Below are 26,706 nucleotides of genomic sequence, written 5' to 3'. Positions count from 1 at the left end.
GAGGCACTCAAAGGTGCTAATGCTGACCAAGGGGAAACAGAGGCCCAGCCCAACCAGCAGCTGCAGAAGGGATATCTGCAACACCTGCAGCTACAAATACAAGGCTTTGGTATTAGAAAGCTGGACTACTTCAGCTTGCTAAGGAGTGATGAAAATAAATGAACTCCATGGCTCATTTTTGAGGGGCAGGGAGAGTGTGCACATGCATGTATTTTACAAAGAGGAAACTTTGTCATTAGAGATAAGATTGTTTTACTATTCAAGGTCAAACCTTTTTCCCTAAAGTAGACGGAGATATGGACAAATGGACAGACAGGTACATTCACAGACATCCACACATTGTTTTTTCTGTATAATTAAAACGACTGTTTGTTCACCTAAATCATTCTCAATCCATATATGCCCCTATTAAATTTGGCTAAAATGTTCATAAGCATACAGTAAAGCTGAGAAAAATTGAGGAGGTGAGTGTATAGTATTTGAGGATCCACAATCAACGCTAGAAAATAGAGACCTAATTTTCAGAGGATACTAAGTGTCTGCTGTCAGAAATTTGACAGCCACCTTTCCCCCCACCCAGTTGCTGGAACACTAGCTAGTTCTTTTAAAACTGGACAAAAATGCACCTTGAAATACCTTTTTGTACCAAGTACAGGCCTCAGAGATTTCTTAGAAGACAATGTATTTTCTATTAGCAGAAAAGTTCTCCGGATCTGCAAACTTCCACAACCTTGCTGGTAATGTTTTAAGGCAAGCAATAGGGGTTTCATTCTGAAATCTTAGATGGCTTGAATGCAATTCTCTCCTAGTACTAGCCCAAAGGCATCTCGCTTCATGGAACAGAAGCAGCCATGTAATCATGTGAATGCTTTCCAAGAGGGAGATGTAGCTAGAGAAGATTAAGAAGGCAGGAAATCTAGTATTCAAGAGTAATGCACCTAATTCCATAAACAATCCTTGATTATGTATTATTTAATGAGAGGCATCAATTTGTAGTTCTCCTGAAGTTTATTACTACTCTAAATAACTTGAATTAATTGTTTAGCTTTTAGATTTTTCAAGGATTTGGCCAGATGTTTTCTTTCTAGCTTGTCTTTATGTTTCTCTTTTGATACTTCTCTGATGGAAGAACCTAATTTGATTCTTCTATCTCATTAATACAGGCTGCAAATAGGTTTGACCTAGAAAGTTTCTGTTTTATAGGAGGGTTCAGTTCCTTTTCCAGAAGATGGGTTCTGACATGCTATTGTGTGAAACGGACTGAAAATATTTATATACAGAAAATGCAATATGTATGAGTCAAAGGGCCTAAATAGGCAGTATTACTTGTTCCAGCCTTTCTGCATTTGGCAGGGTGAGCTGTCTATTGTTTTTACAGCAATCTGTCATTCTGTTGACCCTTATTTTATGTTTTTATGTCAGGGCTTTTCGTCTTGCATTATATTACTCTGTATTTGCTATAGCATTACTTGTTCTATAGCGGTCACCTGTTTCATGGGTTCAAATTCTGTTTTATTACCAAAGAGTAAATGGAGAGGAGAGGAGGGGAGGGGAGGGGAGGGAATGACAACGATCTTCTAGTCCAACTGCCTGACCACTTCAGGGCTGACCAAAAGTTAAAGCATGTTAAGGACACATTCAAGGGCCTGTCTCTTCACACTGAGCTTGTATCACAATGTTGAGATTCTTAACTGAATAGAAATAGTCTGGAGGCATGAGTAGATCACAGGGTGACTGTGAGCCATAGATAAGGGAGACAAATGCATTCTTGTGTGTCAGGCAACATATTTCCATAGGAAAGGCAAGCATTGTGCAAAGCCCTGCTGTGAACTCACCTGTACCACTAGGGACATATCTCCTTCCTCAGGTTCAAGAAAGATAACTTCTGTCTGGGATGAAGGCAATAAAGACTAAGCAGTTGATTAGGGGCATGAAGGGCCTATAGAAGACGATGACTGGAAGGAGCACTGCAAAGGCTGAGGGCTGCCATCACTTTCAAGAAAGATATCAAGGGTGAAGGCCAAAGGAGGAAAAGAGCTACTAGAGTGCAAGGATAAAGATGGTCAAGAACACAAAACCATTTAGGACTTCTTTCCAAGAGGATGACCTCACCATAAGCAGGGTAGCAAATGTCCCTTGGTGCATTGGTGGGGAATGGTGAGGAAATACTGCATGCTCTCTATGTCTCTGCAAAGTTCACGCAGAGAGAACCAAAAGCCTTTCTTTCACCTCGGGTATCCCCACAACCAAATGAATGTATATGATATAAATGTCCTTCCTTACATAGTCTGAATATACAGATGAATTTTGGAACCAACGTACAAAATGACAATAAAAGTACCTTCCTTACTCTTTCAGGACTCAAAATACTAAATCCTAAAGGAAAAAGAGACTTTCCAGGGTTTTAGATCAGATGTGAACATATTCCCACAAAGTGAGGTAGGCAAATAACTCCTAGAAAGGTTAAAGTCACAAATGAGCTGTGAAAGCCTTACCCCAGGGCTGAAGTGCATTTTGTATCCCCTATAAACACGGCCAATAGGTGTGTTTAATAGAGGAGCTGTGCAGCTTGGTTTCAGCAGGAAAAGGGGATGTGACAATGATAGCAGCAATGGGCTATTTTCCCAGTTGGGAAGAGTCGTCATTTGCCTGGCTGTGCTTTGGGCATGGATCCCAGTGTTCTAGGTCTGAAAATGACCAACCTTTCCACCACACCAGTGTAACCTCCAATCCCTTTTTTTTCAAAGCCTGACTTATTTCCATGGCAGGCTGTTGGCACCGTCCATCCCAACCTATGGCTCTGGTTACACTTTGGCTTTCCTCCAGGCTGCGGCTGTTGAAATCATCCCTCCTCACACTCCCCGTGTTTGTGTCCAGCCAGATCAAGTCCCTGGTCCTCCTCGCTGCGGAGCCTCACGGCTGTTAGCTCTGGCGCAGAGAGGGGACAGCTAGTAGGGGTGGTCTCTGGGCTGCAGGGTTGGTTTCTGCCATGGCCTGAGAGAAGAGTAACAGCACCAGGTTTGTCCTTGGGAGCCGGGTGGCAGAGGAGGCGTCAGGGACACCCAGCGGCTGGCCCAGTGCATGGCCACCAAGGGCAGGGACAGCCCCCTGGGCCTCCTGGGCACAGGGACAGCCCCCGGGGCCAGCACCCCAAAGGCCTTCCTCTGAAGGACGCTGGGCGGAGGGGCTGCGCGTGGGGGGCCCCGTCAGCCCGGTGTCACGGTGCCACCAGCCGGCAGTGCAGCAGTCACAATGCCCCGGGGCAGTATAAAAGGGGCAGCCTCCCGTGCCCCACTGCCAGAGATGGCCTGGGGACAGCCCGAAGACATCCGAGAGGACGTCCTTGAGGAGCCGGCGGAATTACTTGGAGGGGGCTGAGGGAGGAAGACCGGACGTTGGACCAGGCTGCTGGAGGTTCTCTACTGCAACACCATTTCCCGGCAGGGCCACGTTCAAAGCCCATCTGGTGGATGGAATCCTGCTTTAACCTTTGGGGAACAGACACAAGCCCCTCAGGAGATGAGAAGAACCACCAAACCCTGGTGGTACCCGAGATTGCCAGGCCTCTTCAGCTGGATAAGCAGTGGCAAGACCATGGGAATGCCTTCTTGAAGAGCACTGCAGAGCTCACCATCCTCATCACCTGCGGAGCCAGGGGCAGCAGCCATAAGAAATGGGATGCAGAGATGTTGCCAGGGGTCCCAGTGCTTTGGAGCACCCACTGGTGGCCCAAAGGCACAGAAAGGATTCTTGCCCCCAAGGTTGATCAGGCTGGGGGCATTTGGCCACTCTCAGAAGCCCCTGAGACGGCTCCAGGTTGAGGGAGAACAGGGCATCTTCTGGCAGGCATGACCAGCCTGTGGGACGAGGAGGCAAGTCTTGCTCACATGCTCAGGGAATAGCCGATCGCCAGCTCTGGGGTCAGGAAGGAATTTTCCCCCGGGGCAGATTGGCACTGGTCCCCGGGGGTTTTTTGCCTTCCTCTGCAGCACTGAGCATGACCACTTGTCAGGGCTCCTCCGGTCCATTTTGGCTAGGCTACTGCCTGCTGCTTGTGCACCACAAAGTCGGCCTCTTGTGCCCTGCAGCTGGGGGGAGGAAGGCTTTTTTTCCCCCACAGTGGGCTAGCAAGTGTCCCTGGGGGTTTTTTGCCTTCCTCTGCAGCACTAAGCATGGCCCCTTGCCAGGGCTGCTTTGGGCCACTGTGGCCAGGTGCCCACTGCTCATGCTCCACGAAGGTGGCCCTCGTGCCCCGCATCCGGGGGGAGGAAGATTTCTGACTGCCCGGGCAGGCTCCAAGGGATGCTCCCAGGGGTTGCTTCTTGTCCTCTGTAGCACTGAGCACAGCCCCTTGTCAGGGCTCCTCTGGGCCCTTTTGGTAGGTCCTTGCCTGCTGCTCTTGCACCTCCAAGGCACCGCTCATGCCCTGCCTCTCTCGGGCTCTCTTGCACATTGCAAGTTTATAGTGGGAGTGAGCTCTGCTCTTCCCTTGGCTGCATTTCCCCAGGGGTTCTTGCTTGTGCAAACCAGCCTGTGCTTGGAAGGGCTCCAGGCTTGCTGCCCCATCAGGAGCTGCCACTTTCCAGCTCTCCCTCTGTGCAATACAAGCGCTGGGCAGGCACGAGAGCGCGTTTCATGCATCACTGCCCAAGAAGCACAGCAGCGAAGCAAGTTCTGGAAGGCAAAAACTAACTGTGCATTCAAGTCCTGCCTCCAGATCACTGATACAAATATTGGACAGAAGTGGCCCTAGAATTGAGCCCTCAGGAACAGCACTGGTGACTGGTCGCCAGCCAGACATAGCCCCATTCACTGTGACCCTTTGAGCCCTGCCATTCAGCCAGTTCTTCACCCAGTGCACTGTTTACCTGTTCATCCCACAGTTGGACATCTTGTCCAGAAGGATGCTGGAAGGGACAGTATCAAATTCCAGAAAAACTACATCCACTAGCTTCCCTTCACCCACCAGGCAGGTGACCTTATCATAGAAGGATATCAAATTAGACAGGACTTTCTCTTTGTGAACTCCTGTTGACTGTGCCTGACAATTGCATTATTTTTAAAATGCCTTTCAATAGCACCCAGCATGATCTTCTCCATAGTTCTTTGAGGTACTGAGGTCAGACTAACAGGTCTGTAGTTTCCTGGGGCTTCTTTCAAGCCCTTCTTGTAAACTGGAGTAGCGTTGGCTAGCTTCCAGTCAGCAGGGACCTCCCCAGGCTCCCAAGAGCTTTGGTACGTGATTGAGAGGGGTCTTGCCGTAACATCTGCTAGTTCCTTCAGTACTCTGGGATGAATCCCATCAGGCCTCATGGATTTATGAACATTAAATTGATACAAGTGGTCCCTTACAGTGTCAGTGTCCACTGTTCCCGCAATCGTGGTCCTCCAACTCAGAGGACAGGGCAGCCCAAGGTCTATCAGTATTATTAAAGACTGAGGAAAAAAAACCTGAATGGCTCCACTTTTTTTTCATGCCTATTTGTCAGGTGATCATTTTCAACAAGTATTGGTCCAATGGTTTCCTTAGACCTCCTCTTGCTATTAACATACCGAAAAAAAGCCTTTCTTGAGCTTTAGCCCTTTGTGTCTTCTCCCTGCACAGGGGAAGCACAGCTGTGTAACGAAAAAAAGCCTTTCTTGAGCTTTAGCCCTTTGTGTCTTCTCCCTGCACAGGGGAAGCACAGCTGTGTAACCTTCCTGCAAAGCCTGACCTCACTTCCAGAGATTGTACAATTCCTTTTTCTTCTGACTTCTGAGAGGAGTTCCCTGTTCAGCCAAGCTGGACTTCTGCCCTGCTTTCTTGACTTCTGACACAAAGGGATTGCCTGCTCCTGTGCTTTTAAAAGGTGGTTCTTAAAAATTGATTAGTGGTTGTGGACCCATAAGCCCTCGAAAGCAGATTCCCAGGGGACACTGCTAAGTAGCTCCTGGAATAACTTCAAGTTTGCTCTCTTGAAATCCAGGGTAGGAACTCTGCTAAACTTTTTTCTCATTACACCAAAAGTTTTAAACTCAACCATGTCATGCTAAGGTTGAGTATGCCATCAGCATTTTGATAATTTTGGATACTCATTTGGGGGATCTAAGAGGTCCTCCACATAGGTCTAAGGAAGGCAGAAGGTAAATGCCACATGGGAATTTTGTTGTTTCATTGCCTGTTACACAATACAATTTCTTCTACATTTTGGTGGTATTTTAAATATACCAGTATAATTCTTTTGGGATGCTCCCTCAAAATTATAACTGTGATGACAAATGGGGTGCTGGAAAGACGCATTCATCTTTCAGAGCTTCAAAGTCTTGCGAGAAAAGATGCCAGGCTGACTGTATTTGTTTATGGTAAGAAATCACTGTCAAATATTTAGGACTCAGGTTGGCCTACTTTGAATTATTTTAATGTGTTTGTGAATATTCCTCTGTATTCTGAGGACCAAATCTGTCACCGATGACACTGGTGACCTGGGTGCAGTTCTCACTGAAATGCAAGGGAACTGAAGCTATATCCATTATAAAAAGGCTGTTGCAAATAAACTTCACACCCCTATCCAAGTGTGATTCATAAAGGAGGAAAACAGAGTTCCATGTAATACAGTATTCGGTTCCCCCACCATGTGCTCCAAGAAAAGAATGGATTTTTGTGTGGACTGTAATCTCCAACTGACTACTTAGCTATACAAGAAAATGGGGAGAAAGTGGAAAAAAGAGGAGAAAAAAATTTATGGTTGAATGGCCAGCTTGAAGTTTCTTTAATTATATTTGTTCTTCCTGACCTGAGCAACAGGTCTTTGAATTTCATGCATATAAAGAGAAGCAGTCAGTCATTGCTAGCACAAGATCTGGGGCATAACACTTCTTCAAAGTCTGCTGTTATAAAGCAGAAACTATTTCCCCATCTACAGAAAATAGATATGGTTTCTTATCCTAGTTCAATGAATATCTTTATAATAACAGCAAATTATTCCTTCCTGTAACAGAGATCAAGAAGGGGTGCTGAAAATTGTCTCAGAAGTTCATGCTTCACTACTTCAAGCTTCTATCTTTCTTACCTAGAGGTATGGGAAAGTAACAGTCAGAAATGAAAGGGAGAAAAGATCATTTGTGAGATTCCCCCGCTCAGCGCAAAGAACTCTGTCCATCAGTTTGCACCAAAGAAATTACAGAGGCCAGGCTTTTATGAAGCCCCTAATCCTAATATGAAACCCCCAAATACAAAGCCAGTTCTACTAAAAGGATGGTGGTATATAAGAGGATTTGTGGGTGCATGATTTGCTGCATCATATAACCCATAAAAAAGCAAGGGCATCACATGGATGTAGATTAAGGAGTACAAGAAACTATAAGAAGATGTTGACCAGCAGCCTGTTGATCATTCTCCTTACTTATGTAGTAGAGAAGATTTCCAAGTGAGATTTTGGAGGAGAAGAGCTATGGAGATTTGCCAGTATGTCTGGGAAGACTTCTGAGAACAGATAAACAGATTTGAATATTAGGCGAAGTCACAAAGGTGCCTGTTACAACAGCCAGGCAAGATTCAGATGGTCAGTAGTTGATGATAGGAAAAATTAATTAATCTCTTCTGACTAAACAGGACACGATAGGCTCCATCACAGGATGGACTGTGAAGAACTATGTGAAAGGGAAGACAGATTAGCTGTAAGAGGGAAGAGAAAGCAAGATGCATAGAAAGCAACCCAATCAGAGCAACCCAGACAAGAAAAAAAAAGTATCAAATATTGTTGTATAAAATATGTGAGTAAACGCTGGTATGTATTAGGCCTGGTAACCATACTGTTTTTCTTGTATAGCAACAGAGCCTAAGCACTTTCAAAAAACAAAACAAAACAAAAAAACCCTATACTCGCACAAAAATTCTGTGTATTTTTACATAGCATAAAGGTGCCTTCCAGCAATACTTAGTAATTCAGTACTATGAAGAAGAAATTGTTTCTTGCCACAAGTTAGGTGAACAATATCCTGTCTTTTAAATTAACTCCTATGCTTTTCTAATACCAAGGAAAATAAGAGAACGTAGTCTAGGTAGAAGAGATCCTCCGGACTCTTGCCCTGTAGAAATGCACAAAAAAGAACGAGCAGTGACACTAAATGTATTATGAACTGGTGGATGATGAGAAAGATTATGCTGTAATTTTCATCACTTAGGAATTATAGAATATTAGTGCCCTTAGTAAAGGCCCCTTTAGATTGACAATTTAACTACAACATTGCCTAATAATTATACAGGCAATATGAAATCTTCAGCAGCTTGTCTACTTTTCACTCTTATCTGCAATCTATTACACTCTGTAGTCTCATAAACAGATATAAAGAAAATGGTTCTGATTTTTTTAAGGCATCACTAAAAATGCTAATTAAACCTATAATGATGGGTCTACTGAGGATAGGGCATCAAATGCACAAGCTCAAGGATAAAATGTCACACTGGGCCAGTGCTTGAATTTAGAGAAGGACCAGCCAGTTCTTGATTATCGTAGTTTCATGCTGCATTTGTGGTGTATTTTGCATTGATTTATGGTAGGCTGAAGAAAATGTTGTGGAATTTCATTTGCAAGTGGGAAGTTTCAACAGGATGAGTTTTTCTTTAGGGTAGTATTCAGAGGAGACCAATAATTGGTATTTATGGCATTTGTCAATCTTTAAGATATGTCTATGAAAAGATTAAACCACCCAAACTCCTTTTTAAAGTAGCTTTTGTATTCACTGGTATCTTATTTGCTTGATAAAGTGCTTTCATCACTTCATTTGTGTGCATGTTAGCAGTGTCTACACTCCTGGCAGTTTCAACTGCTTGCAGTCTCCAGAGACAAATATACTTTTGCATTTCTTGCACCTATAATCACTATTTTCTTGTCAGTCATACAGGCTTGACTGCAGAAGATAGTTGTTTTACTTGCTCATGCTGCAACAGGTGATGGGCAAACAAGGGATGCACCTACTGTGCTCAGTAAAACATGTCATTGATATTACATGAGAAGTGTACTCTCAGGAGGGTTTTACTAGGCCTGTAGAAAAAGTTCATGTGTGAATGTGTGAAACTCTGGGATCATTTGCTCTTCATGGATAATTTGTACATTAGATATGCAGTAGCAACCACTTAAATGTATAACCTCAGGGTATAGTAAATCTTTTTATTTTAGTGGCACCTACCTCCACAGGGATTTCTTTCTAGACCCTTGTCATAAATTGGTTTGAAGCAGATGTGTTCATTAATTGGGTCTAATAATGATTATAATTTATTGTCTCTCTACTGCCTGGGATTTTATTCACTATAGAGTCGTCATTTTATGAAGTGCTCTTCTTGAAGGGTAGGCTTGGTGGGGCTCCGTCTTGCAAATAACTGATATCCTGAAATCTATCCATTTCAGTCCAGGAGCACTACTAACATTTGATAGTAAGGATCAGCAGGATTGGGTCCAACAGTTTTTAATATTGTTCTGAAGTACAATAAATTTGCTGGTTTTACCATATGAGTTTAAGCAGTCATTGATATGATATAGAAGAGCTTTTAGACTTCTGAGTTTTCACTGGAACTGTGGATACTTTTATTTTCAATAGCAACAAAAAGCCTGGCTGGCTCAGATAACGCTCTTTGAATAGCATTCATGTAATAGCAACTTGGCACTATGTGTATTTGTTTGAAAAGACAATTGATGATATTTTAGGGTTATAACAAAATAGCTCTTCTTCAATACATCCTTTTAAAAAAATTGGCTGTATTTATCATGCTCAGAATCTCAGCCTAAAAGCTTTCATTATTGTTAAGTCAAGCTTTTACACAGCTAATGATTAGTAGAAAAATTTCTGGAACTTCATTTTTACTTTATTGCCAATCATGACATTTATTATAGAATCATGGAATCACAGAATGGTTTGGGTTGGAAGGGATCTTAAAGATCATCGAGTTCCAACCCCGCTGCAGGGACACCTTCCACTAGACCAGGTTGCTCAAAGCCCCATCCAACCTGGCCTTGAACAGCTGATTTTAAACATAAATGTTGAATTTTATTTTAAACACAAATGCTCTCAGCTTGGTTTCATCCTTGTTGCTTTCCTCCTCCTCTCTGCTGCAGTCGTTGGTGATCGTGTTGATTTCCACCCATTCTCTGAGTCTTTTATCTATATACTATTTTCTGCACCCAGATGTTTATGTGCTAAAACAGATTGTGGTTTTTGCCTTTTCCCTGGGTAACACTATGACATCTGTATTTAGTTTTTTGCTGCTGTTGTTGTTTTCAAGTGTGTGCTGCCATCTATGGAGTAATCATTGAAATAAGTCTGATATAAAAAGATGTTTTATCAAAATATTATGGAAAACAAGATCTAGCTAGTGGAGAAGGTATCATAGAGCAGTTGGCCAGATGTCAAGAAATCCTGTTTCTCTGTAGTCCCAGATTTCACAGGTGAAAGTATGCTGTTTAGAAAATCAGCAACTTCTAGGAGATAAGTTATTCAGTAGATTTATTTATAGTGGACAAACTGTCAGGGCAGCCTGAAAATTAGAATAAGGTTGCTTTCTCCTCTAATCCTGTAACTTGTTCCTTTTCCTTCCCTGTTACCTTTCACATGGCCTAGTCCTTCAGCAGTTTCTGAGATCTGTTTATTATATCTTTCTTCATTTGCTTTTTAAAGCTTAATTTTAATTCCTTGTTCTTCCCCAGCATCTTGTTAACTGTCTTTGTGCCTCTCCTCTGTGTCCAGTTTCAACCTGCCAGGTTCCAGGCTTCCCTCCTTCAGATCCCTTCAGAACGCAGTACTGAAGATCAGTCCCCATTCTCTCTCTTTCATAACATTTCATTGCTTGATATCTATTTTAAAGTATACATTTATTGCGTACATTTATTCAAGTTGGTCTGGAAAGCACTTGAAGAAGTAATTTTCTCTATACTTTTATGAAGTGCCTGTGGGGTATCTGTGCATGCGTAGAAGCTACCAGCTTTTATCTTGATACTGTTCATATACTTTTCAGCTTGCAAACTTTTGACTAAGGATTTTAGTGTCTTACAACCTTGAATAAGGTTAGGTATATGAGTTCCTGGCAATCAGAATTCCATTCATTTAAGTTAGGAGGTGTGACAGAGAACAACTATGTCTTTAGGTGTTTCCTCTGCAAAAACGGGGTTGGAGTGGGTTTATATTTAATCACCACTGCTTAAATGCTTTATTATAACACAAGACATTAGAATCAAAAGGAAAAGTTTAACCTATATGGATGAAGCATTATTAAAAACATCTTCTGATATTTTTTTCTTATTGCTGAACTTAGAAATTGATCTTATTTCCCAGCATCAGAGACAAAATGAAAAAAAAAAATCAATGCTGAAGATTGATCAATGTTTTTCAAAACTGACTTAATAAGATAAAAATCAATGCAGCTGTATTATTTGCCATTATTTTATCACCAGTATCATTCAAACATGGTAATATTTGATTCTTAAGTTAAATGTGAAAATATTTCAGTTACCTCCTACAGAGGCAAAAATACTTACGAAGGAAGGATTTATTTAGTCAAAATTTGGTTTTCTTTTTAATCCTAATTTTGGAACTTTGAGTTCTGCAGAAACTGAAAACAGTTTCATATTTTAAGTGCCAGTATATAATTGTTCCTTTAATCACAGAGACTTAAATAGAACAAATTGTTACTTACATTTGCAAATTACAAGCTCTGATCCTCTCTTCCTCCTGCAAATAGCAGTTCCATCTTGCCTGGTTGAAAGATCTGTACTCAAAAATTTGAAGGTAAGCTTGGGCACCTCATTTCCCTCATGGCAGACTCACAGTGCTTCGAATTTAGAGCCTTACTGTACGAATGCATTGGCTGATTTTTTTTTTTTTTTTTTTTTGCAAAAATGAGTGGGTTATTTGGGGGGGTTTGTTTGTTTTTTCCCAGTGATCATTTCCCTTTTCTGTCCCCACTGTGCCTAATAATATTAAGATCCCTTATTGATTTATTTAAAGAAAAGTCTTAAAAACTGTCTTGTGTAATATCAGTGAACCAATCCCTAAGCCATGAGTTTGGCTTAACAGTTGAGACTTTTTAAAAAAAATAATTTGCATTTTAATATTTCAGTTCCTGTTTACTTGCTGCCTTGGGTTTAGCCCTTTGGGCTCCTAGTTTGAAATTTCTTGTAACAACTGAGGGCTAGAAAATGTCCTTTTAGGGAAGAAAGTCAAGATTCTCATATAATCACTGGGATGTGTGAACTGGGATTTTAGGGAAGTATCGGACATTGAAAGATTCCTGATAAAGTCCTGGATATTGGCAAGCCTCTGGTAATGGCATCTTTTGTTTTAAAGATTTATTTCATGAGCACAGAAAGGCGGCTTTCTGCATAAATTTCTACTGAATTGAATCCCTATCTGGAAGCTGGGCCAGAATGTCATAAAATAGGAAATGCAAACCTAATAGTAGGTAGACACAGTTTTTGAGAATACAGGACTTAATCAGGTTCTCTGTCGGGCCAGTTACTTTTACCTCTCTTTTTCATATTCCTTTACTAATTGATAAATGTAGTGAGTGTGCTCCTCTCCTCAAGTAGCTCTGAGCAGCAATATGTACATTCATTGAGGACAGTCCCACCCCTTCATTCTCTCCTTCATCATCAGCTTCATTATAGACAATATCTGCAATTGCATAACAAGAGAGCTTGTACTTGTAACTCTCCTCTCCCTTTCCTCCTCCCTCTGTACTGCGAGAGAGAAGTAGCATGGCATATTGCATAGCTAGAAGGTTATCAAGCCTGAATTTGTTACACCTCTGACTTTGGCAGGCAAGCATTTGCAACCACTGTAGAAATACATGGCTCATCACCACATGAAACTGGACACCCTGAGAAGATAGATGATATTGGATTGGTTTTCTTGTTGCTCTGCAAACAATCAAACAGGCTTAAGCTATGCAATCTGATACTCCCTAATTGACAGCTTTTCCAAGGTTCATTTGTTAACTGAGAGCATGACATGTATTGAAGTTGTTTCTTCATAATGCATTTGGCATTAACAGGAGAAGCTGTCGAACGCCTCAGACATCAACATCTCAGCAATAAGATATTTTGCCTCCAGGTTTGACTATGTAACTAGTGACTTTATATTTGCAAGGGCATTTGGAATGAGCATATGAGAGGACAGGACATAAGAAAAAAGCTTAAATACATTCCCCAAAAGAAAATTTGTGAGAAAGTATTTTTGCTGCTTGGGACATTTACCTGAGTTTCACACATCAGCTGTTCTTTTTTCTTTTGGTATAAAACCTTGGTTTCTTGCTTAACAAAGTACTTGCTGAATACTCATTGGGTTTCAGAGAGTTCTTTTATTTTAGTAGATTAATAAATAGGCATATGTGATTTTATTTATAGTGATGAAGAATTTGTGTGTAAAAGACATGCTCAGGGGTTTAACTTGCCTGTGCATCCACAAGAGGATAAAATAAAACCCCCAAAATCCTCTATTTCAAAGAATCCTAACGTTTCCCCCAGATGAAGCCCATGTTTGTTTGAAAGAATAAATTACCTGTGTAGAAGAGGCCAGAGGATGATTTCTCCACTGATCTTGTCACTGTTTTGCATTTGCTGTTTTCTTGTAGCTAGTTTTCATAAACAATTTCTTGGTTTCTTAGAACACAAATTGTGCCAGAACTCTAACATTCAGGGTGGTTTGTTTGGGTTTTTTTCACTCTGTAAAAGATGTCCACTATCTACTCTTCCTTGCAACTGTTCATATGCTGATACCTCGCAAGATGTTCACACAGGGTCTATAAGTACTAATTAACAGCTTGGTCACAAATCCATCATCATTAATAGCTGCTGCTTCTCCTGCATCCCATGAACTTGATAGTTACAAGATGAATTTATCTTAGATGTACAAAAAATGTATTTTAATTTCACTTTGTTCTTCTTACTTTGTGTAAGCATGTTGCTCTAAATATTTGCAGGGCAAGCACAAGTTGCATGTGAACACGGGACTGGAAGGCACCTGGTGTGGCCTCATCCCCATTGGGAATTCCTGCGAAAGCGTGACCACGACAGGCCTCAGGTGGAACCTCAGTAAGTCAGACACCTCTGGGATGGTGGGTTTGACGTTATCCTAACTGCACATTTACACCAGTCTTACCAGTGCTGAAGGGCCTTAGGTATTTGAAGGTGGAGCATGGCACTGAATCCCTGCCAGGCCATTTTTTTCTAGAAATGAAGGGTTTTTTTTTAAAAAAAAAGAAGATAAATATATTTAAACCTGAGATATCGCAGGCAGAAACATGTTTTCCATTTGGGAGTCATTGTGCTGTTTAAATAGAACATTTGTTGAGGTCATGATACATTACCATCTTAATACATTGCCCTCCAGGGAGGGGAAGCTGCAAGTGCCTAAACTCCTGGTTATAAGCCATAAAGTTACAACAGACAAATAATAATGTGATACAGATTATTAAAGCTACCTCACTTCTCCTGAACTTCTTCATGTATATTGTCTGTTTGTCAACTCTGAATGAATAGATCTTTTTCTTATTTTAAAGTGGGAAAAAGTACATTTGATCTAGAACAGGAACATTTATCGGTAGAGAAAGGAGGTTTCTTGACCAAAAAAATGGAAACAATCTTCATCCTTCTGCCCCCTTCTCCCACACTGAGTCATTTAGGATGTATTTACTCAGGAAAATAATGGGATATTTTAGATAAAGTTTCATTAAAACTTAACAGAACCAAAGGAGTAATTGAGAGGCTCTGGTCTTGCAATCTGATTTACATGGCCAGACTTTAGAATCATCCCATGTAGAAAGGGCACATGGTTCTCAAGTTTGCAGTGAAGTGCCTTCATTGGCTAATAATTAATCTGAGGTTGACCCACTGTGCTGGCCAGCAGCACGTGTGCTAGTCTGGGGTGTGTCTTGTTCCACTGAGTGTTTGAGCATGTGCAGTTAAGGAGGTGGTAGGCATTAGTAGCTCACTAATGATAAAAAAATATAAATATGGCATTAATTTCAGGATGTGAGAGACTTGCCAAGTAAAGAGCTCTCTGGCTAGTGATGTTTTCATCCTTTTAAATTGGAGTGTAAGCTGAATGTATTGTATAAGGGATGTTCTCTTAATTTGAAAGAGTTAAATATTTTCATTTGTACTGATAAGTACAGTTGACAAGTAAGGTACTGAATCTTCCATCTGCTCATCTCATGTTGTACAGTGAATTTTGTGGCCTGTTGCACTGAGGGACTACTCATTTCACAGTAAATGTTCTACCCTCCAGATCGAGGTGAAAGAACTTTGCAAAAGGGTACTCTGTGGATCAAAATGTGGTAGATGCTGTGAGGTTGCAGTCCTTTATTGTGGCTTTGATTTTTGGTTTAGAAAGTTATTTTTCAGATACATCAGAATTTTTTTGTGTTTAATGACATAAATTTCATCAGATTTACAAGGGGCTCATTAGAAAGATGGTAATTTTAAAGATGACCTGTTTGGTCCCACAAATGACATGGCTTTGTTGCTACTAAATTATGATTGCCTGATCTTTGAAGCTAAGGAGAAAGGGGTTACTAGTCTAGCTGTGCCAGCTGGAGGGGAACGCAGCAGGAGGTGCAATGGTAACAAATAGTAAGTTTGCATCTAGGATTGGGCTGAGATACCAGTTTCTTCCATGTTTATCTGTCTAGTTGTGCTGTAATAGACTTCTTCAGGTTACTTAGAGGCATAGCTAGATATGGACCTAGGGGGATTTTTATTACACTTAATTTGGCCTTTTTTCTTCTTTTTCTGGGGGACAAAAAAGTATTCAAGTGACTGTTTCCTACTTGTTTCATGTTAACGTGACACCACCATCTCCGCTTCTCCCAGTCCTTGTTGCTGTTTCCAAGAGGAAACCTTGGACCTTTACAGTGTTTTCCTTAGTGATGTGTACACTGTACCCCATTACAGGCTACACTGTCAGTCTCAGTATTCACATTTCTCACAGACTGTAGTTCCTTCATTTATTTCTCTGCATTATCATCACAGATATATAAAAACAAAAATGATCTGGTCTTCCTTGAAGGTGTTTAATCTATCTGAGACACCAAGGTCATTACAACCTGAAACTGCTCTTGTGTCCAAGTGACTGGAGCTATCCTTTACTCATCCAAATACAGATTTTGAATCAGGTTATTGTTCAGATACTGATAAAACAAATTAAAAGGTAGTTGCATCCCCCAAAAGGGAAACCAATATCTTAAATACAGCATGTAGTTAGTTATTTGGTTGGATTTTCTCCCTAATAAATAAGCCTTATATTCAGATAACCTAAGTTTGATATTAGCTTTCATTTGTTAATGACTTCTGTGCTGCCTGTAGTTCTGCAGTAACTTTTTAAAACGTTAGTCCTCCTGTAAATTTTGATGGAGAAGCAAAGGCTCACCTGGGAAGAAAAGGGAATAGAAAGATACTGAAGTATGACAAAGATGTCAGCATTGCTGCTGATGGCTGGCAGTGGCAGAGCTTTCCCTGTTCATTCGTTAATGGCACTCTGAGCACACTTTCATAAACCTCAATGAATAAAATTGTTTGGTTATAAATTCATTTTTATGTGTAAATCATGAAAGAAATGGAATTTTTAAGCCAAACATGACATGAAAAGCCTTTTTCTTCAGTTTGTTATGGAATTAATTGAATATGACCTAACAAATTTGGTTTTAAAAGTAATTTTTGAGTCCTCAAAATATTTGTTTTAAGTAACTGGGTGATAAATTAATTCCCGAATTTCAGTTGTGTCTGAACAGTCAAATATGATGCGTTTGGTCAGAGGGGAGCCTTCATTTTTGCAAACAGTAATTTCCAGCAACTCAAAATTCAAATAACACTGCAGTACAAGAAAGAGCTGGCTTCGCATCAAGGTTTTTAATATTTAACACTGATTTCCGTCTGAGCTTATCTAGATTACTCTGCTGATTAAAATTTGTAAAACCTTCAATGGGTGGTCAGATGTTATCTGTGTCTAATCTACAGGTGCTGTCATGAGACTTCATAGCTTCTGAATAGAAAAAGACAAGGATAAATACCTAAGAAAGACAGAAGCTGTGTATTGGGGTTGAGAGTAGGCAACGAAAGCTCTCATTTCAATGGCTGAATTAGATAAACCTGAAATCTGTAAATTATTCTGCCAGGAGAGAAACAGCAATGTCTTGATTATATTTTTAATATTGCAGAATTCAGTGGTTTTTTTGTGTGTCTGTGTGAGGATGCAACATGTATGCATGCTTTTATGCATGCTTATCTTACCTTAGTTATTTGCTAGCACTTGGCCCAAACAGAACTTTCATTTATTTTAGTTCTCATCTTATGGGTGAAAGAACTTGGAGAAGAAAGTGGAAAATTGATTAGAGAAAATATTTTTTATCCATACTTGCTATTGTGTAGCACACATTCAGAACACATTATAAACATATTCTTTCCACTCCCAAAGGGATACAGATTTTTTTTCTCTGTTAAAATCTGATTTACAGCACAGGAATCAGATAATGTTTTATCGGATTTGACTCACCTGGCTGCTTGCTGATAACAGCTCTCATGTCTAATAAATAAATAACGAAAAATCCAATAATGCCAGTATTACCCAGCATTCTTCATTAGGTCCTCAGTGGTGCTTTCCTGGAAGGTTAATAAGAATGAAGGTAGAAATCAACTGCACTGCTCATTGAAGAAGAGGTTGGAGGGTAATGGTAGGCTTTTCTAGGAAATGGTTCCTTTTCTAGGAAATTGCTGTAGAAAATAATCTTGCCAACTAATTTACTCTTCATCCCTATGGCCTTTGATATGCTGTATGTCATACCTGTACTGAAAATGCCAGCATATATATATAAACTATGTGTGTATGTGATTGTGCTTTCCAGATAATTTTCATGCAAATTTGCTTCTTTAGGCAGGAAGTTAAATTGCTGTAAAATGCTACCATTCAAAAAAGTCCCACTGTCATTTCACTTCAAAAGACAATAGCAATAACAATAACAGCAAGACCTTTCTCTAACTGTAGCAACAGAGCATCCACTGACTACTAACTTCACAGGTAAACAGGATCCAAAATCTTTCTGATGCTGTTTACATTGTTAGTAAAATTGAAATGTTTGCACTGTTTTCCTCATTGTTTTACTTCATTGGGGTTTTGTTGACGTTGCATTGTGAATGGAACAAAAAGATTACAAAAGCAGAGAGTTTTATGTTTTAGGAGCATTCAGAGTCTAAACGACCAAAGAAAATGAGTAACTCTTTAAAATAAGTTAGACTGTGAGGGACTCTTCTGGGAAAGGCTGTAAATTATGATGGACAGGTATCTGTGTGCTAGTGAAGCTATTTGTATAAGCACTCTGTAACCTGTTTCATAACTGAAATAGTTTATATGGCACATATTGCAGCCCCAGTTCATTCTGAGGCAAACTAAGCAGCAGTCCCAGGAGTAGGTCTGTTTTCAGTGGCAGAGTAAAAAGCTTCACAGCTGGATTCCCCTCTCCTCTGCTTTCCTCTCCTTCCCTCCCTTCTCATGTTCTTCACTGGTAGAAGACTCCCAGTCCATCAACTGGGATCTATCTTCAGAGCTTCAGCGATGTATTTTGTCCCTTATTCATTACAGTTCTAAGACCCTGGGTAGGGCAGGGTGACAGAAATAGTGCTGCTGCTCCTGAAGCTTCGGGTGATTTTGACCTTTTGCAAGCTATTTGCCTGCAGGAGTGCTATCTGCCTTCCAGGGTCACATCATTTGTTACAAGGCAAGGCCTGCTGAAATACTTTCCCAATAAAGCAGATGTTCTGATGGTGGCAGCCTGGCATCCCACTGGTTTACTGCAAGTCAGCAAAAGCAACAATGAGGCCATTGCTTAGCATTGCATGAAATGATTTCAAACCAAAAAGACCATTTGGCGTACATTAAAGGACTGATGAGCACAGAGCTCAGTTGTGCTGGGGCCCTAAAGCTGTATTTGCATTTTTTTTTCTGAACAGCAGCTTGAACACCCAGTCAAACTTTGTGAAGGGGCTTGAAATGGGGATTTGAGGTAATGCATTCATTCCATTTCCACATATTCCAATGAATGTTTGGAATTAGTGGGAGGGAGATTTGGTTCTAGCTCTTTAGCAAGGTAGCAGGGTCCTGGCATTCAGTTTGGAAAGGCTGCTTTAAGGTGATAAACAGATATGCTCTTCCAGATCACACTGTTGGGGCAACATTACTGCTGTAGGACTCCACTTACGGAAAGATTCATGTGAGTACCTTGGTTCTGAACTAGCTCAAACCACTTCCAGCGGTAAGTTTAGCCCAGTTGGATGGCTGTCTTTAATGGGACATAGGGAGTGTATATATGATCCTTCCATACAGCAGCAATAGGCAGTAATTGTCAGGAAGGGGTAGAATAAAAAAATCATGGAGAGACTTCTCCAGCACAGCTATGCACAGAGCGGATGGCTCTCCACAACCTAATACCATCCTGAGCTAAACTGGAGGCACTTATTTATGTCTAGCTACATTGCCGTGGCACATTGCAACTAGGGAAACTAATTTCATTGTTAATATAGAGGTGAGAGGGTTGTCAAGAGAGCAAAATGCTGTTTTTTCCCTTGCATGCCCTATGTTACTTCAGTCCCTCCTTCTGCTAATGGAAATGTAACCTGGAGGTATGAGGAAGTAAGTGCTCTGCTTCAGCGCAGCTTTGGTGCAGATAATCCTCATCTCTCTGGTGGCAGTAGATTGGTGAGAATACTAAAGTCGCATCAAAATCAAAAGCAACCAGCTGCTACTGAAGGATATGAGTCGTAAAGACAAAGCACCTTTCTGGGGAAAAGAGAGATCTGCAGAGAACCAGAGAGCTACCATTTAGATTGGTGGGGGTCCAAAGTAATTCTGTGGATTTCAGTGGTGGCTCTGAATTTTCACTGGTGAGTGCGGGGGCAGAATTTGTCCAAGAGACCTTTGAGTTTATACTAAAGACACTTAACCCTAAAGGCATTCTCATCAGTCAACCTGCCCATACGGATAGTGGGAAATCATCTCATTTAGACAATGGCAGAGGCAAAGCTGAAATGTAATGGTGTACTTGCATGAAAGTCAGTGAAAAATTGGCCAGAGTACAAATGCTCGTTTGTCATATCCCTTGCAAATATACTTTAATTGTTTTCATATTTAAATGCCCAGAATCAGCCATAATAAATGTAAATGTGACACTGCCGAGAGATTACCAAAAACAAGAAAGCTCTCTGAGGCATGTGATGAGTTATTGCCAGTTCCCAAGGTCTCTACAGAACCACAAAAGGGCAAGGACCGGTAGGAGGACAAATCAATCATGTCTGGCTGGAGTCTCCCAGAGTTAAAAAATGAGATGCATTTGTTTGTGGTGACTCAGTTAATGAACAAGTGGGCTATTTAGATTTTGGGGGGGTTGTTCAAGCAGGTAGGCATTACCGTTAAGAATTGACTCCTCCTTTCCAATTTGTTTATGGACCTTTTAGTTGTGTTTATATTTTAGTACATACTGGTGTATGTGATTGATCTCTTCTCCCCAAAAACATGACACTGAGGGAAATTATTTCCTCTGCAGTGATCTATTCCTGTACCTTAATGGCAAACAGTTCTGGCTATTCTCTCTACAGTGTCTCAATTCTTCATTTGCTGCTCCCTTTGTAAACACTTGGCATGTTGTATCTGAGGGGGCGCTGCTCTCTCCCTGTTTTTGCCTCTATATGTTTGTAGAAAAGAAGAGGTGGAGTTTTCCTTGCTGTTATATGAAGTTCTGGAGAGGGCAAAAGTCTGGTGGATGTTGTCACTGACTTGTTGGATGCTTCTAAAAAGTTATGTTTTGGCTGTAAGTTGTTTGTGGCATCCTGACTTGTAATTAATAAGCCGTTAATAACTGACTGTAGTGACTGTGCTCTGGAACTATTATTTTTAGACATACACACCAATTGCAGACCACCAAGCAAATCTGTTGTTTTCAGGTGAGTTGAAAAATATAGATTTCTGATAGATGAATACATGTCTTGCTGTAGAAGCAGCTGTGGCTTCTTCTGGGCAGTGTGTTAGTTTTGCCTGGGGCAGAGTTAATTTTCTTCATAGTAGCTAGTATGGGACTATGGTTTGGATTTGTGCTGGAAACAGTGTTGATAACACAGGGATGTTTTTGTTACTGCTGAGCAGTGCTTGCACAGAGTCAAGGCCTTTTCTGCTTCTCACCCCACCTCACCAGCGAGCAGGCTGGGGGGGCACAAGAAGTTGGGAGGGGACACAGCTGGGACAGCTGACCCCAACTGACCCAAGGGGTATTCCAGACCATATGACATCATGCTCAGCGTATAAAGCTGGGGGAAGAAGGAAAGAGTGGACATTCGGAGTGATGGTGTTTGTCTTCCCAAGTAGCCATTACACGTGATGGAGCCCTGCTTTCCTGGAGATGGCTGAACACCTGCCTGCCGATGGGAAGTGGTGAATGAATTCCTTGTTTTGCTTTGCTCGCACGCACGGCTTTTATTTTACTTATTAAATTAGTTTTCTTACTTTTCCTCTTCTGATTCTCTCCCCCATCCCACCAGGGGGGAGTGAGCAAGTGGCTGTGTGCTGCTTAGTTGCCAGCTGGGGTTAAACCACGACAGGCAGTAAATACACATGTGGGAGTCAGGGCAACAGCAGGAAGCGGAAGAAAAAAGAGAGAGAGTGGCAAAACTGGGATGTGAGGAGATCTCATTTGGGATTAGAAACATGTTTTGGAGAGAAGAAAGGGCATATATGAATACAGAGGTTGAGAAAATGAGAGCAGAGGTGTTTTAAATAGACAGTTGACATCTTCCCTTTTGAAGCACTGAATTGAGACCAAAATTTCTCAGTCTTGTTATTTCTCTGCTGTTAGCAATCTCCCTCATTTTCCACTGCTGTCCAGGCATAATAACCTACTTCTACTGTGAGTAAACTGGTCAGCTCAAGTGATGCAGGCCTGTCCACAGGATCTGCCTGGGTATTGATCCAACAGCAAAGGATGGCATTAGACATTTGATTTGAAAAGAAGAAGGAAAACTCTTTACTTGCACTCTTATGGCTACCAATTCAAGACTCTGAAATTAGGGAAAACCAGAAACAGAGAAATAAAATTAATCAGTGGGTTTGGGTCTAATGATGGTTATAGATTCAGGACACTGGCATCATTCAGTGTCCCAGGTGTATTCTCTGGGAATGAATCTGGAGCCGTAGTTGAAGGTGCAGATGTGTACAACCTCAGACTCTCCCACTGCAGAAATTGAGACAGCTGGGAGGAATAAGGTGAAGTACTGCTGAAATGTGGGATTTTCTTGTGGTTCAGGCAGTTGACTGTCTCAAGTTTTTACTCTCTGCAAGTACTTTAGCTACTTGTAAGTTAGCTGTTCATTTTTCTTAGCACTCGAGCTGAGCTCTCAGCACCCTGACATTCCTGAGAGCTCTGCCTTGGTCCTGTAAAGCATAGGATACTCCAAAATGAAAGCTGTGGTATCATCTTTAAGATACTCACTTTTGACATTAATGTGTCTGTGCCTTTGCTCTGGAACAGTTTAACAGGTGCAATGGCATTATCAATTCTGTTGTAATGAGCAACATACAGAAGCCTGTGAGGAATTTAATATGCATGCATTCAATGCAGTTTAAATCTATGCAGTAAATAAGGCATAAAGCCCTGTGATGAATCAGAGCTCAAAGTGTGTTAGTTAAGAGTATACTATTTACTGAAAGAGTCTGGCCTGCTTGGTTAATGTGACTGTGTAATTAAAGGACGAAAGCTAAAGAACCTGAATTTATATTTCACATGGAAACTTTAATTCTGGCATCCCATAGCTCTCAAGTCCATGACTTTGCACCTTAGCATTTCTTAAGAGTCCTCTTCCATGTGTATTATATCCAAGTTAATGTGGGTCCATGTGTTATTAACAGGCAACTGTATGAAGCATGTCACATTGTATCAATACAAGTCTAGGTCAGTATGTGGTAGCCGAGTTTCCTGTGTTATCTACGTTTTGAAGCTTTTCCTTGTATTTAAAAAGAAAATATTGATAAAACCAATGAAACCTTTCAAACAAGTCCAAATATTTTTAGTATATTTTAAGTTGGTGGTGATACATATCATAAAACAAATAGTAAATACAAATAAATGGGGGTGGAATGCATGTCAAGAGATCTTACAATCCATATAGCTTTCCTGTGGCATCACTCCTGAAAAACCTAAAAAAAGATTCCTCTTTTGTAAGCTTTCAGCTTGGGGGTTCCTTCATAACAGCTTCTTCAGAAAGTCTGCTCCGATTAGAATTTTTTTTCCCTTCTGTATTCTGCAGATACAGTATGCGATAAATATATTCTCATGCTGTTAAGCATTAGAACACAGCATTTATAATCTAATTGCCAATAAGAAATCTCAGAACTATACATTTAGGTTTCCCAAGCGTAGGGCATAACTATAATTTACATAGGCACCAGCAATACCACTGTATCACCGCTGATTGGCATGCCATTTAATGATGCTGTTTATAAGACAATTTTCTAATCAGCTGTGTGAACACTCATCAGGAGCTTGCTTCTTGATTTAAAGCAGAGGAGTTGGAGAGAAAGATAGGGTTTGTTATGCTTATAAAAACAAACTGGGGAAAAAAGCAAGTTATAAAGACAAATATCAGGGGTTTGTTTGGGTTTTTTTTAATAAAGCATTGATACAGTTATATTAAAAAAAAGCAAAACACAATTATAGAGAGCTTTGAGATCATGAATCTGGATTATACATTTAAAAGCTCAATGCACAATTAAAAGCTGTGGTGTGAATAAGTTAGTATTGTTCAGAGTGTTTCCTTTGTGTATTCTGAAATTGGGTGACGACAGCTTAAATGTTAACATTCTGGTTTTTAACAGATGTTATATTTCCAGTCATCATTTAATAATAATTACGTGATCTGATATTGCAGATATTCTGTTGGGTCTAGTCAGTTGAAGCTAAAGCATGGTCAGTTTTCATTTGTTTCACATGTCAAATTTTAGTTTTCATCCCAATAAATTTAGCCAACCCTCTCTTCCACTCAAAGAATAATTAATTATTCCTTGCCTTATTCCTATCTATTTAATTCTTTTGTTCTGTAATGGACAGAACAGCTTTAATTTATAAAATGTTATCTAAAACGCATGTAAGCTGGGTCAAGTGTGTCTGGCATGGAAACAATTCATTATATGATCTGAGAGGTTTTAACAAGATGAGCTTGAGTTGACCTGCACAATTTATGAATAGCTTTGGTACACACAAGTAAAATACTTCTTCCAAATTTATCACCAAGTAATCATTTTAAAACCCTTGTAAACACACTTTGCCATCCTGTGATCTGTATATCCAATATATGTTGAAGAATTCATGTTTTATGAAAACATTAGAGCTTAATACTCAGCTTGTGGAATTAATGGGAGAATTGCACATTGACTTTAATTTTAGTATGTTACTCTGGAAGTGCCTCTGTCCTTTCCTTCACTGAACTAGGGTAAATTAAGCCCCTGATTCATCAGAAGATTTAGGCATCCATGTATTTTCATATACATGACTAGTTCCATGGAATATGAAGGGATTATTCAGTGGGTAAAGTTAAATGTGCAGAAGTACTTACTACAAGTCAAACTCTGCAGCAGGAGATATAACCTTCAAAAATGCCTGAAATGGCTTTTCTGTATGTAAAATAAGGTGGTAGTGACTTTAATCTCAGTCTCCAGGGTTAGCTGTCAGTGCTGGTTCCTATTCGAATATCTCTTCTCACTCACCAATGCTATAAAGCTCCCTTTTCTAGCTCTGCGCATTTTTTATATATTGCTAGTTGGCTGTAGTAATTTACATGAATTCCTCCTGATTTTACTGTTGAATGTCTGGGCAAAGTATGAAGACATGGTAAGACAAATGACTTTCAAATATTTCTCACATCTGGCTTCTTTACCTGTAGTTCAACAGATGTGGTTTCCTACCAATACAGCTGTCAGGTCCATGCATCAAGTAAATTTTTCATGTGACGATTCTGGAAAAAAGGGTTCTGGATACCTACCAGAATTGTTAAACAATCTTAAAGTTTTCATTAAAATAGCCAAAAGCTTTACAATATAGTACATGTCTGCATAGCTGTAAGAGAACAAAACACTCTGGATAGAGTGAATCAACCACAGTGGATTTGAATTATTTTTCTTACAGTGCTAAAAATTTGCCACGCTTTTGTGGCTTTGTCTGCCATACGTAAAGCAAGATTTTCAATCTACATTAAAACCGTGTATGCAGCCAATCCAAGGCACTCACTAGGGAGCAGGGAAAATTTTCCACATCATGTTATGGGCTGGAATGTATGAAATGCTAACATCAACATAAATCTTAGTTGTACTAGAATAAGTATTGTTCGTTTTCTATTTTAAAATGTGAAGCGTTGCTGTGTTTACCTTTTAACATTCCAAAAGCCTGCAAACTGTTTTTTGGCAAGTGCAAATCAACAAATGCTGGCAATACTCTGAAAGACAGATTTCTGTTGTGAGCTTATATAGGGATTTATATTGCTCATTTGAAACGTACAGTTGGAAGGTTGGTTGGTTCTTCGGAGCTTGTGCATGCCACTTTCTCTTTTCTGCTGCCTTTTGTTACCCTGTGTGTTTATGTTAGTGTAGTTCTGGAACAGACCTGGACCATTTAAGATTTGTCTTGGATTTTTGGGAGCTCTCCTGCTGGTAATTAATTTTACATCCCAAATATCTCAAGCAAACATTGTTGTCAGTGAATCTTTAGATTAGCTTGTGTTTCTTTTAATCCCTCCACAATTACTTTAGTGTCCCAGCTGAAATCGCCTCAGAATAATTTTACTCAATGTTGTGAAATTCACTTTTTCCAGTTTATGTCATTCTCTAACTTCCTGGGGTGATGATTCCCTAGATCTTTGTCAGTCTTGGTGTATTGGTTTTATGTGGCAAGGTTTTGGTAGCGGGGGGGGGGGTTACAGGGGTGGCTTCTGTAAGAAGCTGCTGGAAGCTTCCCCTGTGTTCGAGAGAGAGCGAGCCCATACCAGTCGGCTCTGAGACGGACCCGCCGCCGGCCAAGGCCGAGCCAATCAGTGATAGTGGTAACGCCTCTGTGATAACATTTTTAAGAAGGAAAAAAAAGTTGGGAGGGTGAGAAACAGCCGCTGGAGAGAGGAGTGAGAACATGTAAGAGAAACAAGCCTGCAGACACCAAGGTCAGTGAAGAAGGAGGGGGAGGAGATGCTCCAGGCGCCGGAGCGAAGATTCCCCTGCAGCCCGTGGTGAAGACCCTGGTGAGGCAGGCTGTCCCCCTGCAGTCCAGGGGGGTCCACGGTGGAGCAGATCTCCACCTGCAGCCCGTGGAGGACCCCACGCCGGAGCAGGTGGGTTCCCGAAGGAGGCTGTGACCCCGTGGGAACCCCGCGCTGGAGCAGGTTCCTGGCAGGACCTGCGGATCTGCGGAGAGAGGAGCCCGTGGAGCAGGTTTTCTGGCAGGACTTGTGACCCCGTGGGGGACCCGCGCTGGAGCAGTGTGCTCCTGAAGGACTGCACACCGTGGAAAGGACCCATGCTGGAGCAGTTCATGAAGAGCTGCAGCCCGTGGGAATGGCCCACGTTGGAGAAGTTCGTGGAGGACTGACCCCGTGGGTGGGACCCCACGCTGGAGCGGGGAAGAGTGTGATCAGCCCTCACCCTGAGGAGGTGAAGCGGCAGAAA

At 41.0% G+C, this 26,706-nt stretch overlaps 1 protein-coding gene across 7 annotated transcripts in view; it reads left to right on the top strand.

The window, feature by feature from the left end:
- Positions 1 to 26,706, top strand: part of TPK1 (thiamin pyrophosphokinase 1) — a 320,136-nt gene that overhangs the window by 239,251 nt on the left and 54,179 nt on the right. For all 7 annotated transcript variants that reach the window (XM_075054676.1, XM_075054684.1, XM_075054657.1 and 4 more), the window contains one exon: positions 13,949 to 14,060. In XM_075054676.1, the coding sequence (XP_074910777.1) occupies positions 13,949 to 14,060 (112 nt within the window). The remainder of the gene's footprint in view (positions 1 to 13,948; positions 14,061 to 26,706) is intronic.

Source organism: Buteo buteo, chromosome 2 (genome assembly GCF_964188355.1).
Source record: "Buteo buteo chromosome 2, bButBut1.hap1.1, whole genome shotgun sequence".
Classification (NCBI taxonomy): domain Eukaryota; kingdom Metazoa; phylum Chordata; class Aves; order Accipitriformes; family Accipitridae; genus Buteo; species Buteo buteo.
Note: the sequence above shows the minus strand (reverse complement) of the source record. Positions and strands in the feature narration are given on the sequence as shown.